Here is a 13,800-nt window from a genome sequence, read left to right on the forward strand (position 1 = left end):
ATATATTTTCTAATACCGCTGTTCCCCGAATGAAAAGCAAGCTTTAATTATTATTAATTGTAGATTCTCTCCCTCCAATATAAAACTAAATCCTTCGATTCGTGATCGAATCAATCGACGAAGATAAGAATCTTGTGAATTTTCGAACGAATAAAAATTACTTATCTCGTTACAATCGTTTTACGAAAAAATTTCTTTCCAACGTATAATAAATAAATATTAATTGTTTCGCGCGAAAATTATTCATTCCGATATTAAAAGAGGAATATACCAGTTTAAACGATTAAAAATATATATAAATATATGCGTGTGCACCACTGCGCTAGATTGTGCCCGCACGCGTGTACACACGAGCTATTATTAGCCAACCACCTGTGCGACCTGAGGCAATTGCTCTCGTACAATCGGCTTGCATATGCACCAGACCCTCCACGAGCCTGTATCAAGTCGCAGCAGGAAGTATTCGCCAAGCTAATTATCTCTCGCTGTATAAAAAAAAAAAAGGGAATACATCTCTTGGAAAGAAGATTCTAGAGCAAGATTCATTCGATATCATAATCCAACAGATCTCCTGTATCTCGAGAGATCGAAATTCAAAAATGAAAAGGATCGTAAATTTCAACAATTTTCCTAAGGAATTTTATCTCGTTTTCGAGAACTTCGAGAAAGGGATTGTTAAATTGATTCGTAAGATCTCTTTTTTTCTTCGAAGATCTATCTTAATCCAAGAGTTATTACGTAACTCGGCACGCAAGAGAAGTCGATCGAGGAAAGTTTATAAAGATCGAAACGACGGTTTATCGATTCGCGCCGGTTTATTTATACGTTCCAGCTCGATGACACTCGAGAAAGAGAGAGATTCGTAATGAAGTTACCGCGACGTGAACAGTCGTGAATGTCTCTCGAAAGGAAAATTTATCCGCGCGCAGTCTCGTTCCGAGTTAACGCAACCTGTTCTGCGGACCGGTGTCCATAAATTTTCTCGATTAATTCGAACGAGTCCGGTCTGATGCCGCGATTAAAAAGCTTCCAACAACCAGGTCGGATCGGATCGAATGATGCCAAGAGATTTGCCGAGGTGAGAAAATAATTCGTAGAATCGTCGATCCAATTTTCGAAAAAATATCGTCGTAAATCGTTCCGATGAAATTATAACAAAATTATAAATTTTGAAACACGTATATTAATTTAGCACTCGAGCAAAGAAACAAAGGATTTAAGACGATCGAAAGCATATTTTCCTTTAAAAAAAAATAAAAAAAAATTGAAAGATTTTACGTATAAATAGAAATACGGTCTGAGATCCTTTGAAGTGCCGATGGTCATGAATTCACGTCATGATAGGGACGTATCGTACACGTGTACCCTGCCCATGCGATTCGATTGATTAGCCTAATTACTCGTCGTTCTATCACTATTCCTGTCGCTAGCAACGCCGCGGGGGGAACGAGAATACATTGGCTCACCCTCCCGCCGTGTTTCACGTTCGAATTTGCATCGAATCGCATGAAACGAACACTTGAACTGCCTCGTTTAAGACGATCGATTTTCCAATCGAATCATAATTTTTATAAAACAGAACCCGTATAATTTTCATGATGATTAAAAATCTCGAAAACATCCTCGTTCCAACGTGATATCTGTAAATGCCTCGTTTTCAACCAATATACTTTATCTTTCGAGGAAGCAAGAAGTAAAAGGGAAAGAGATAAAATTAAAAAAGCAAACTAACGGAAAAAGGAAGAAAAACAAGATTCCTCTCTCTCTGTGGAACGAAAATATTCCCCACGCCAAACGATTGGAAAAACTGGGAATACAAGGAATAATTAGCACGCAGAGGAGGAGGACCGGTGTGCAGGGCCTCCTCCTAAATTTAATTATATCGAGTCCAATAATTGGAGTGATGGCGTACGTATGCAGGGCACACGGGGAAATCGAGGCTCGTATCGTTTTCCACGTGAAATATGGCGGAGATGGCCGTGAGTGGCGGACTTCAAAGGACTCGGCATCCGACCAAATCGGTTGTTTGTCGAAAACGATAGGCACGAGGGTGGAATACGCGTTCCACGGCAAACGTAATTTCGCTAATAAATGGCTAAATCACGGTGTTGATCGTCGTGACGCGCATTCGAAACGAGAGGCGAAAATTTGTACTGGAATTCACACATCTTTCCGGAATGGATGGATCTCTTCTCTCTACTATTTTTTTTTTTAAACGAAAAATTTTTAGAGATACAAATCTATTCCTTAACACTTTAATTGGAATATATTTAACGATCAAAAAGATGAAATTCGATTGAAATGAATATTTCTGGAAATGAGAAAATGATGATAAACGTGAAACAAAAATATAAAATACGCTTCTCGAGAAAATTTCGAGACATTCCTCCAATATGAAACTCGAAACATTGTGAAGACGTTCCCAGTATCATAACCTAAGGGATAATTCTACCGACCTAGCAGAATTCAATATATTTAAGCTTCTATTTAGAATTCACAAAACGTGCTTCGATTCTCCTACGCAACCCTCCGCTCGAATAATTCTCTCCGCATAATTACCTCTCCTCCTCCTCCTCCTGGATACACACAGCGACCACGACGTATACGACGCACACAATCGATAAAGAAATCCCCACGAGTTGGCTGCATTAAAACCTAATTAAAAGCCAGCGAGCGATACGATCTGAAGAGATAAAAAGAAAGAAAAAAGCAAAAGTGGTTTAATTTCTTCGCCTTCGAAAAAAATGGAGCAACGTGGCTCGTTGCAAGTGGAACACCAGTTGGCGCGCCGATTCTATCAGGTGCGCCTTTCGTTTGCAAAATAGCCACTCTTAGATAATGGGACGAGAGATAACCGAGAATACCAAGTGTCGCTAGCCGCGAGATAACGTTTCACGGGGTTTCAGGTAGCGGTCGCGAGGTTTCGAGTTAACTGCGCCGATGAAACGCTGTTGCGCTCTTATTTCGCGTAAAAAGATATTTCTTCTTGAAAGTTAATCGAAAAAATGTTTGAAAGAATTAATCTAAATAGATTCGCCCGTGGAATTTAATCGATATAGTTATAATACGCTTACTGAGCATATCACGTATCAGTGAATGGTTTCGAAAGAATGATTTATCAACTGATATTTTTACTCGTTAAATGGAGCACAGTGTGATACGTGCAAACGGATGTTACGTGTATCGCGTGGAAATTGCGGTCCGACTTCCTGTATAGGTTCAAGGAAAACGGAAATGAGATAGCGTCGAGGAAATAAGATTTTCCTTTATTTTTACCACTCTGGAATATCCAATAGAAATAAAATTAAAAACATTTTATTCCCTAGTTAACTTTTGGTACAATCTATTTCTTTAAAAATAATTAATTACCATTGTGAAAATACGATAATTTAAATTTGGTACAATGAATATTAATCCTTGATTTTATATTATTTCTCGAGACCAAAGCAATTACCTATCCAACGATAATTTAACGATTTTTATCGATTCGAAAAAAAAAACTAAATACACTTTCATCTCCCGAGGTGTAATTATATCCAATTAACGACAAATAACACGGTTGATCCTTGGATCAATTAAAATCCACCGGTCCAAGGGAACAGATTTGCCAAGTTTTTCCCACGAACCTCGAGCAATCGCATTATACTCATTAATTAACGCCTAACGTATGCGCATAGGGTTTAATCACGGAGTTATCACAAATCCTTAATTAAGAGGCCATTATGGAGTCGGTCGATAATTCGCAGTTTAATCCGCCAAACTATTTTTCTCGAGAAGATCAAAGACCAAGGGAACATCAAAGAAGTTATTCGAAAGTGTGCCTTAGAAGGGTGTGCTGCTGCTTTCGTTGCGAACCCCTGAGCCGTGAGATTTCCAGGATTTCTTTTTTTTTTTTCCCTCCCACTGGGAATTCCACGAATACCGCCACGTTTCGCCAATTTTTCACCCTCTATGATGATTCCACGCAGAGTTCTGCGTGGATGGAGAAGATATATACACAGTGGAACGATTATCTTCTTCGAAAACGATAGTTGCTTCGATGTTTTGGCTTTTGAGTGTATTGAAAGTAATAAAATACGAGGAATTAAGAAATTATTACTAGAGTTGCAGAAGATCGAAACGAAAATCCTTTCAAATTTATATATATATCTCCACGAGTTCAAATAATCGACGTTCCATATCTTAATTCCCTTTTACATCTCGAGTCTTCCTCGGCAAACAACAAGTTTCTGTAACTACTACTACACCTAAATACACCTGTATTACGCAACGAGAGATTTTATTCCACGGCATTTAAGAAATTATTCTTGAAACGGATGAATCCTCCAAACTGCCTACGAAGAAACAATTCGCGATTGTTTTTTCGTCCCGGGTCTGTTAATTAACCTTGCGGTGCTTAACGGGACAAAGGCGACGACGGTCCTCGCGGCACAATATCGTCGCGAAAAACATCGTTAGACGGTATTAAAAGGAAACCGGCCGACGAGAAACCGGCTAATTGCAATAACAATGGGACCCTAGACTTTGAAGAACTTTCTCCTCCCGGCTGACCGTGTTCCGAATCTTGAGGGGCTTCTAATTAGCGAGTACACGTACCTGCCTCATTCATAAATTCGCTTGCCATTCATATGGAGAGAGGACCGACCAAAAACCGATCTCTTCGATGAACGAACGACGACTCGAATTTGTCGCTCAACTTGATCCTACCTCAACTTTTACTCCTCGAGTATGAAATATCGAGATTAAAATTTTCTTTTACTTTTCGATTGAACACGCTCTTTATTTACGATTATGCTTTTATTCTCCTGTTCTCTCAATTGTTCTATAAAATCTATGTTCTAAGAGAAAAAAATTATTAAGCTTGAAAAGCTTGACGTAAAACTCGTCGATCGAGTTATTCCCAAATTAAATTTGTTACGAGAAAAACGATACAATATCCCTCTCGTCGTGTCGAGTAGGATTCGACGTCGAAGTAGACAATTACAGTTAGTCAATGGACCTTTGACACGGGGATGCAATCGCATCGACAGCGATTATTACCCCCGTCGTTCGAGCTACGCTTTCTCCAATATAAAAGATACAATAGAGCGTGTCCATCATGTGAAGAAAATTCGTCAAAATTTCCGAGGGTTACATCGCCCTTCCTTTCGTCCAATTTCCACGGTATTGTTAATCTCTCTATTGAATACGGCTAGAAATGCATCGAGATATAAAAGAAATAATGTTCTTTTGTGTTTCTCTCCCGACGAAAATAAATTAACGATCAATTGATAAGATTTGGAAAGTCTTGCCGACACGAAGATACGATTTAACGAATAATTGGAATATTCAATTCGAGTGAAAGTGGAAAGAAGAAAGAAAAAAGAAAGAAAAAGAAACAAGCCAAAAGAAATATACAACAAATAACGATACGTTTTTACGTAGGCACTCGAGAGTCCTTGTGCTCTCTCTTTTCCTGCCTCCTCCGAGCCTTTTAAAATCTTATATCTCTCGCGATAACGACGGATGAATCCGTAGAAAATCCCTTCGATTAATGATCCTGGAGATAACCCACCGTTAAGGTCAACGTCACGCTAGATATCGTCTTATCGGGGACAGTGGAATCCTGGTCATTCGAATATCTCTGCGAGGGTGAAAATTTGTCCCCAGAAAGTGTTACTTGAAACATTTCGCATCGCTAAACGCTTAATATTCTTTCTTTTTTTCTTTGAAACTTATCGAATAATAAAAATGATCTCCAGTCTTCCGTACAATTCGAACAACCGATAAGTAAAAGTTTTCCAAGAATTCGAAGAAAGCAATCCCTATCGAAGATACTTCGAAATATGAATTGTTCTGGAACGCGACGATTATTTGGCGCAATGGATACGAATGAAAATATTTCGTCCGAAAGAAAAGAGACGAGATTCGTTCTTCTTCAACGACTTGGACAACTTTTCTAAAGATTCCTCTTTGATTCCTCGCTACCTTTCTCGTTTCTTCGACACCTTTTACTCGAGGAACCGGATAAAAGTCACGTCATACCTTCATCACGCCGTTTCAGAGAACGTGTATTTTACCTTCGCGCATTTTTCTCGTTAAGGCCATCAAGGAAACAAAGATGGCAAGAAAAGTTGCAATCGGTCGCGTCCGTTTCTTTTAGCTTGATCGGGAAAGGGAACACAAGACGAGCGAAACATCTTGAGTGGTTGGGAAAACTTTTGCGCCTCGATCGCGCCAATTTCATCCCGGATCCTCTCGAATCGATCCCATCTAATTATCCCGGATATCCCGTTAATTTCGTTTCAACGTCCATGTTTGCAACTTTGCCGAACTTTTCGAGTAACTGGATGGAACAAGCTTCCTCCCCAAGAAAGAGAAATCGGTGTTCCAATTAACGCGAGTCGATATTTTAAACGCGAGAAATATATATATGAAAGATTAAATGAAATTATGTGACCGAATATCCATATTTTTGGATCATTGGATTATCAATAAATAGCAAACTTGATTTCATATCGACGAGAATGTTTCCAATCTCGGTATACTTTTCTCGTTTTATTATTTCCCCCCTCCGAAAAATAATAACGATTTAACGACCACTTAATCCCACTCGAGTTTCACGATAAGATTTAAATGGATGTGGTAAAGTGGGCTCAAAAATTTCCAAACTAGATCCTACTTCGATTAACAAATTGGTTAAATTGTTCCATAAAGGGAAAATGATAAAATCTATCGTTGAATATGATGATGGAATATTATATTCCTTCAAAGGAGAAAATTTAGACGGATTTAAAAAGATGCATCGAAAATTTTATATCTATATACTTTCATGCGTCCAGTTTGAAAGAATATGTTAATTAAACGCGATCAAAGAGCGGAACTAATTAAATCGTGCGGCGCAAAAAGTTTCGAGACGAAAATTAGCATAAATTAGAGGAAGGGCTGTTAAAAATCTTTCTCATCTTTCAAACTCGATCGACCGATTCTCCCGATTCGGAAACGTCAAACGCGAATCGATTTTTTTTTTATCCTTTCCATTTTATTCGTTATTGCGAACCTCTCCCTTTTGTCTGTTTTTTTTTTTTTCCTTCCAATATTTACGTTACGACCCCCGTTCCAGTTTATTTAATTTCCAGAAAATGTTTTCGCGAAAAATGGTAATCTCTGCTCCGCGGGCTCGAAAGCTGCATTTAGGAAATTAAACTCTTCTATTAATGTAATAATCTCTCTCTTCCCTTCTACCGTGCGTATTTCTCGATCGGATATAATACAACGAATATTTATCGCGCGAGGGAGAATTGTTTTATGCGTATGAAATATTATTCTTTCGAATTCTACTAAATTTTCGTCTCATGCGATAGAAATTCCATTTACACGAATGAATATTTTTTAACGAGAGATTTTTAGAATTTACTCATATAACTCTCATTTGTAGCATTAATTTGAATAAGGATAGAGTTCATTCACCGTTCAAATTCTTGGTAATTTCTGGATAAAAAATTCTAAGCTTGGAAAAAAATATTTATCGACATACAATACGTTTGACAATTTTTTAAAACAACGAATTCTTAATTTTATTACACATTGTAGCCAAAAGAATACATTTTCCAGATATAAAAAGATTCCACCGTAACATTCTACGTCATCCATTATGCGCGAATTATCGAGGGCCATCTTCGCTTTCCCGAATTTGCATGGAGTCGAAAAAGTTGTAACAGCTGTTCGTTCGACAACGGGCTACTACACCGCCGCGAAATTTCACTTGCGCAACTAAGGAACGTGTCGCGGCGGCCGCGTACCAACAATCTAACCACTGTCCCCACCGTGATTTATAACGTTCCCACTCGATGAATAGGGCCTTAATCAACTCTCCTGCCGCGATTAATTATTATTCGTAACAGACGCGCGCGCGCAAATCTAGCCGACTGCTCGATAAGCATTCGAAGGTGTTATACGCTCGAATTATTCATTCCTCGTGCAACCTTGTTTTAAATCTCGTCAACTTTAAACTCGCCTTTCTTTGCTCCTATTTGAAACGAATTCGCGTGTGCGTATTCATTTGCTATAAATTTGTTGATTTCCTTAGAAAATTGGTAAGATTCTTTGAAAAGAATCGACGAATTCATCTTGGCAATGATGCACATTATTAATTCGCGAGGGAAGAATAAATATTTAAGATAAAGCGGCTCGAGATCCCGCTGCAATGCAATGGGATTACTCGGTATGTAATCTCGCTCATCTTCGCGAGAATTCGTCGGAACTCGGATTAAGGGCGGTAATTACGAAACATAATATAAAGGTAAACCGAAAATATTCCGGGTGCACGAATTTCGCTTCGCCGTTTTATTCCTATATTTTATTACTCTTTTATCCCTGCACTGGACCACCGCCGGTAATTAAAATTAATTCGCCCGGCCCGTGGAAAAAAACCTTCGAATATAATTCAGGATACCGTGGGAGAGAACCGTATAGAAAAAGATAATAAAAAAAAAAAATCTCTTAATCTCACCGCCGCGATGCACTCGTGTTTCCATTGCGAAAACGGACAGGAACGTCGCCGCATCTCATTTCCGCTCTTCTTTTTCTTTTAATTTTGTTTACTCGAGAATTACCAATTTATCGTCACGATTATGTGAAGAAAAAAAAGATTTGTTTTTTTTTATAAATCAAGCAGGATGATTCATTAAATATATGAATCTATATTTTAATTAAGGATTAGAATTACCCTAAGAATCTAATTAATTGCATTCGAGTGTAAATTTAATTCGAATTAAACGGCAATCACGAAGTATAATCATCGCGAAAAAACGAGGGTGTCTCTCCTTTTAAAAAACGCGATCATAGGTGGAAGTTAATATAAACGCTGTTGGACGCCTCTAAACATGCCGAAATTAAATTTTTCGCCCCACCACCCTCTTAATTAAGAGCCACCCTCGTTATTGGCATCAAACGAAATTGCGCGTTCTTTGTCAATGAGAGAAAGGGAGGAGGAATGGATATCTCTCGCGTTCCAGGTCCCCTCTCCCGCCCCTCCTAATTTCTTCATCCTCGGGCCAATAATGAAATAATAAAATTTGGAAATTTCCAAGTTGACGCGAATTTCCCCCCTCGTTTTAAAAGTTTACGGAGGGTAAACGATGGTCGAGTAATCGTATGCAAATGATCGCAGAGGAACAAGTACGTGTAATACAATTTGTCATAGGCTACCTCTAAAGGTCGAACGAGCATGGAAAGGGTATTTAATCACACTTTCAACCGTATCTAAAGCCGTTTTTCCGCATTACCTAACGCGAATCAATACACGTTGCGAATTGTTTCTGGGTGGTTGGATCGCATCTATCAACTTTTATATCACGAGGTATGGAAAATGTTGAGCGGATAAATGGCGAACAGTGTTTCTAAATTATTGTTTATTAGGCTACCTGTAAATCTAACTTCCTAGAATCAAGTTCAGAATTCATCAGATATCGTCGTCGATCGAATTTAATAAAGCAATAAAGTGTTACAACCCGAATCCTCTCCGCTATTTCGAACGATCAACTCCTTCCAAATTTCCACACGTTTCATCGTTCGCCGTGAATTGCGATTTACGATATTCGCTTTCAATATTAATACGACTAACGATTATTTCACGGTGTTCAAAAGCTCGACCGATCGACTCGACACACGCGAGAAGAGAAGACTGGCGGTTACCACGGAACGAATTCGCGAATACGGTTTTATTTTCGGGCCCGAATTGGCCGTAAACGGCGTGAAACGAACGGGCGGGCACGGACAAAGGGTTAAGTCGTTGGAATTACGATGGCGACGAAAACGCGACACGCCGCGAAACGTCGTTAATTTGGGAATAATCGCCGCGTGTATCGACGCGAGCGGCGGCCTGTCGCTCGCTCCAATTTAATATGGAAATCCCTCTACACCCTCTATCGAGAAAATCAATTACGTCTAATGAATACAACATGAAGGGTTAAAGGGTTCGACAGGAATCTGGCGCCAACTTTTCCGAGAGACGCTCGAGAAAATAAGGGGTGGAAATTTCGAATCCGCGATTCCGAGATCATTCGATTAAACGTGACTACTTTTGCCAATGAAGTACACGGTTCGAGAGACTAATGCTTGATTAAATGGAATTTCGATGCGATTTTTAAATCGTGCGGAAAATCCTCCATTTCCGATTGAAAATTTTCCCCTTTTCTCACTTCTAACAAACCATATCCCTTGAAGCGATTAAGTCTTAAAATTGTACAAAAAAGTTTACGACGACGCGAGTATTGTCATGAATCCCAAAAATAAAAACGCCAAAGAGTTTTTCAATATTTGCGTTCAATAGCATGCGCAACCCCGTTTTGGGTTTCGTTTTTACGATTTCTTTTTTTTCTTTTTTTGTACCATCGAAAGTCAATATCCGACACGCGAAACTCTTTTCGACTTTTTGGCGCGAATGTGTTGAAAATCGTAAACGAGAAAAAAAAATATATATATGTATGAAAGGACAGTTTACATTTCTACATGAAAATTTTTCATCAAAAGTGTAGGAATGAAAGGGTAGAAAAGAAAAATCGGAAATTTAATGAACATGCCTCGTGAACAACGTGAACAACGCGTAATATTTTTACAATTATTGTCGTTTAGAAAAATAAACAAGGACGGAAAAATATTTCAATTGAACGGTTAACGAGCTACGAGTTATTTCGTTATACGTCACGTCTAATGAATACAACATGAAGGGTTTAAGGGAGTAAAATCAGCGTGCATTTCAACCCCGTGAAAAACGCGGTTAACCGGATTCACGGTCGAGTGGGTCGAAGAAATACGATTTGTCAAACGACGTTCCATTGAAGAAACCTCGACACGACGCGTCAATTAAAGATTACAATTAGAGAGTTCAACCCTTTCGTCGCGCGGCATCCCATAATAGATTTCGAAAGTTAAACGAATCATTGGAATTACCGAAGATAATATCGTTATATTTGCCACGTATTTGCATATTTTTAACTAGATACTCTTTGTAAGAATAATTTATTCAATAACAACTAATCTAATTATTTTCACGATATTTAAATATTCCCTTCTCTTAGATTAGTACAAATTAGATTCAATACATAATTCTTCTTATCTAATAATAATATCTAATAATATTCTAGATATACAAAAATTATCGAAATCTTACAACTGCTGTAAAATCACGTGAAAAAGATCGAGTACGATAATCTAATAAGTTCTATTCCCCAATTATATCAAAAAGACGTATACGAAAAACCAAAGAATATAAAAAAAAAAAAGTGTCTCCAAAGAAACGTTTCACCTTTCTCGAAACTCTTAAAATATTCGTTCTCGAATAATCGAAGCGACAAAAGTCCCTCGAACAATCCTCCATTTATCTCGAGCGGAGGATTTAACACGTTACACGCGCGGAACCGAACCCGAACCGTAGCCCGACCGGTTTCTATTTATCCAACCGAGATTCTCTTTCTTTCGTTTGCCCAAAAAAAAAAAAAAAAAAAAGGGTTAAATACAGTGGTGGTTTTACCAACTACGAGAACCCGCTCTCCCTGTAATTCACTCGAGCACAAGCCGAGTCGTGTAAATACTCGGTCTAAGCAAACAGGTGAGCGCGCAAGTTGAGCGACCGATGGTCAGGGAAAAAAAAAAGAAGAAAAGAAAAGAAAAAACGAGAGGAATCGACTTACCTTCGCTGGGTCAGACTTCTCGGGCTCGTCGTTGAAGGTCTGCGAGCCGCGGGACATGGTGTTCCTACGGGGTGTCGTGGTGCCATCCTGCGAGGGGCGGACGAACTCGATTCTTCCACCCTCGACGACGATGTTGGGGGCGGGTGGAAAATTCTCTGCGTTACCGAGCGGGTCGCAGTAGCCCAGGAGCCCGGCTTTCTCCCCGTACAAGGGGTGGATTTGTCTGAAACGGTCGGTAAAGATGCATTATCGTTACGAGGGTTGAAACAGATGGAGTCTCGAGTCTCGAATCCTTCGACGAGGGATTTCTCAGAATTTTCTTTTTCGGATTTAGATTTTTCTAAATTTTGGTTGCTTCGATTTATTGCAATTGAAAAATATATTATATAAAGAATTTATATAACGCGATATGTTTTCTAATAATTTTTGAATAAATGGCTTTTAAAAAATTGAAGGGATTGAAATCGTTTCAACGCGATGAATTATCGAGTGACCGAGCAAGCAATTCGAACGAGATATTGTAAATTTTGCACGAGGAGAGGGGGAGAGGGGGGTGTAATAATTTCGTGGCGATCTCGAATTCATTACGCGCCGCTTCAACGAGGTGAAAAGCAACGGGACGTTCAATCGGGACGTTTATCGATGAAACGTGAAGTAATGAAATTAAAAAGTGACTCGGGTTTAATCGGTTCGTCAACGATGAATTCTTTCCCCGATCAAATTTTCACCATTTAATATCTCCCCTGGCCTATCCTCGTGGAAAACTACAAACGAATCGTGAAAAAGAATATTTGAAACGTTTGAAATTTAATTCGGAAAATTTAAGGAAATTAATTTATGCGCGTATTGAAATTTATTGAAATTCATTTTTCGTGAAATGAAAACGTACGAGAATCGTTCGCTTTGGAATCTCTATTAGAAATTTATCCAAAAGAATATTTATCCAAACGATTCAATACATATTCTCTGTTCGATAAGTTAAAACATGTATAAAAAAAAAATAAAAAAAAATATTAAAAAAAACTAAATATTAATATTATTAAATAATTAATAATAATCCAAGCATTAAATAAATACTATTTTACTTTACAAATTGTATGTGGTAAATCAGTTTCACTAAATAAAAAAATCGTTATAGTAAGTAGTATCTTTAAATTCGTTCAACTATCCTACTACATTTACTAAAGAAAAAAAAAAAAAAGAAAAAAATCCAACGATATCCGAAACATCGTGTACAGACACGTTTAAATTAATTAATAAAAACGACGTTAAAAATATGGTGGCCATAGAACTTCCATTGCACATGGCTGGAAGGGTTTCTTGATGCGGTCGCGACGGATTAAAACCACCGGTGCCGGCCGATGAGGTAAAAACGAAAGGGAGGAAAATTACATTATACCGCTAGTTGAATTTTCACGGCAGACGCTCCCGGCACGCCATCATCAAGACCAAAAAGAAGAGAGAGAGAGAGAGAGAAAAAAAAGAGGGGATGAGATGCGTGCGCGATTCCAACTTTTTCCAACCCTTTTGTAACGCGAGACCAACCGTGCAAAAATGTTTCGCGACGTCACCTCGCGCGCGATATACGCGATATTACACTTGCTGAATTAACGCGCAACATCTTTCTTTTGAATCCAATGTGTTTCGTTAACAACGCGTTTCGTAATATTTTTTTAATCGGTTTTTGTTCTCGCGTGTCAATAAACTCGTTTAATCCCGCCGTTTTTGTTTGTTTGTAAAATTGTATAAGAGTGTTAAGTTAACATTGCGAATCACAGAGATGATTGGTTGTTGCAGAAGTAATAGTCGTTTGTTTCGAAAAATTTTTTTTATGGAGATACGTACGATTTTTCACGAGAAAAATAATAATTGATATAAAAATCGGAATGAATTTAATGGAAATAATAAAATTGAGAGAGGGTATTTTAATATCAAATGATATAAAAGGGGTGGAACATATTTAAAAAGTTTGATCAAAAAAATTGGGAAACTACGAAAATTAAATTTATCAGATCGTATTCTTTCGAATTAATTTTTAATTAAGATATCAAAGTTAAATTATATTTTTAATCAGGTAAAGTGTGCCACTTCGTGTACTTCGTGTATCGAGGTCAAGCTGGCTCTGCCC

General features: G+C 38.2%; 1 protein-coding gene across 10 annotated transcripts in view; it reads right to left on the minus strand.

The window, feature by feature from the left end:
- LOC409783 overlaps window positions 1-13,800 on the minus strand; it is a 272,897-nt gene that overhangs the window by 139,347 nt on the left and 119,750 nt on the right. For all 10 annotated transcript variants that reach the window (XR_003305895.1, XM_026444432.1, XM_026444433.1 and 7 more), the window contains one exon: window positions 11,673-11,895. Coding sequence is in view for 9 of the 10 variants with exons in the window: in XM_026444432.1 (XP_026300217.1) it covers window positions 11,673-11,895 (223 nt within the window). In the remaining variant the exon portion in view is untranslated. The remainder of the gene's footprint in view (window positions 1-11,672; window positions 11,896-13,800) is intronic.

This window comes from Apis mellifera, linkage group LG12, assembly GCF_003254395.2.
Source record: "Apis mellifera strain DH4 linkage group LG12, Amel_HAv3.1, whole genome shotgun sequence".
In the NCBI taxonomy this organism is placed as follows: domain Eukaryota; kingdom Metazoa; phylum Arthropoda; class Insecta; order Hymenoptera; family Apidae; genus Apis; species Apis mellifera.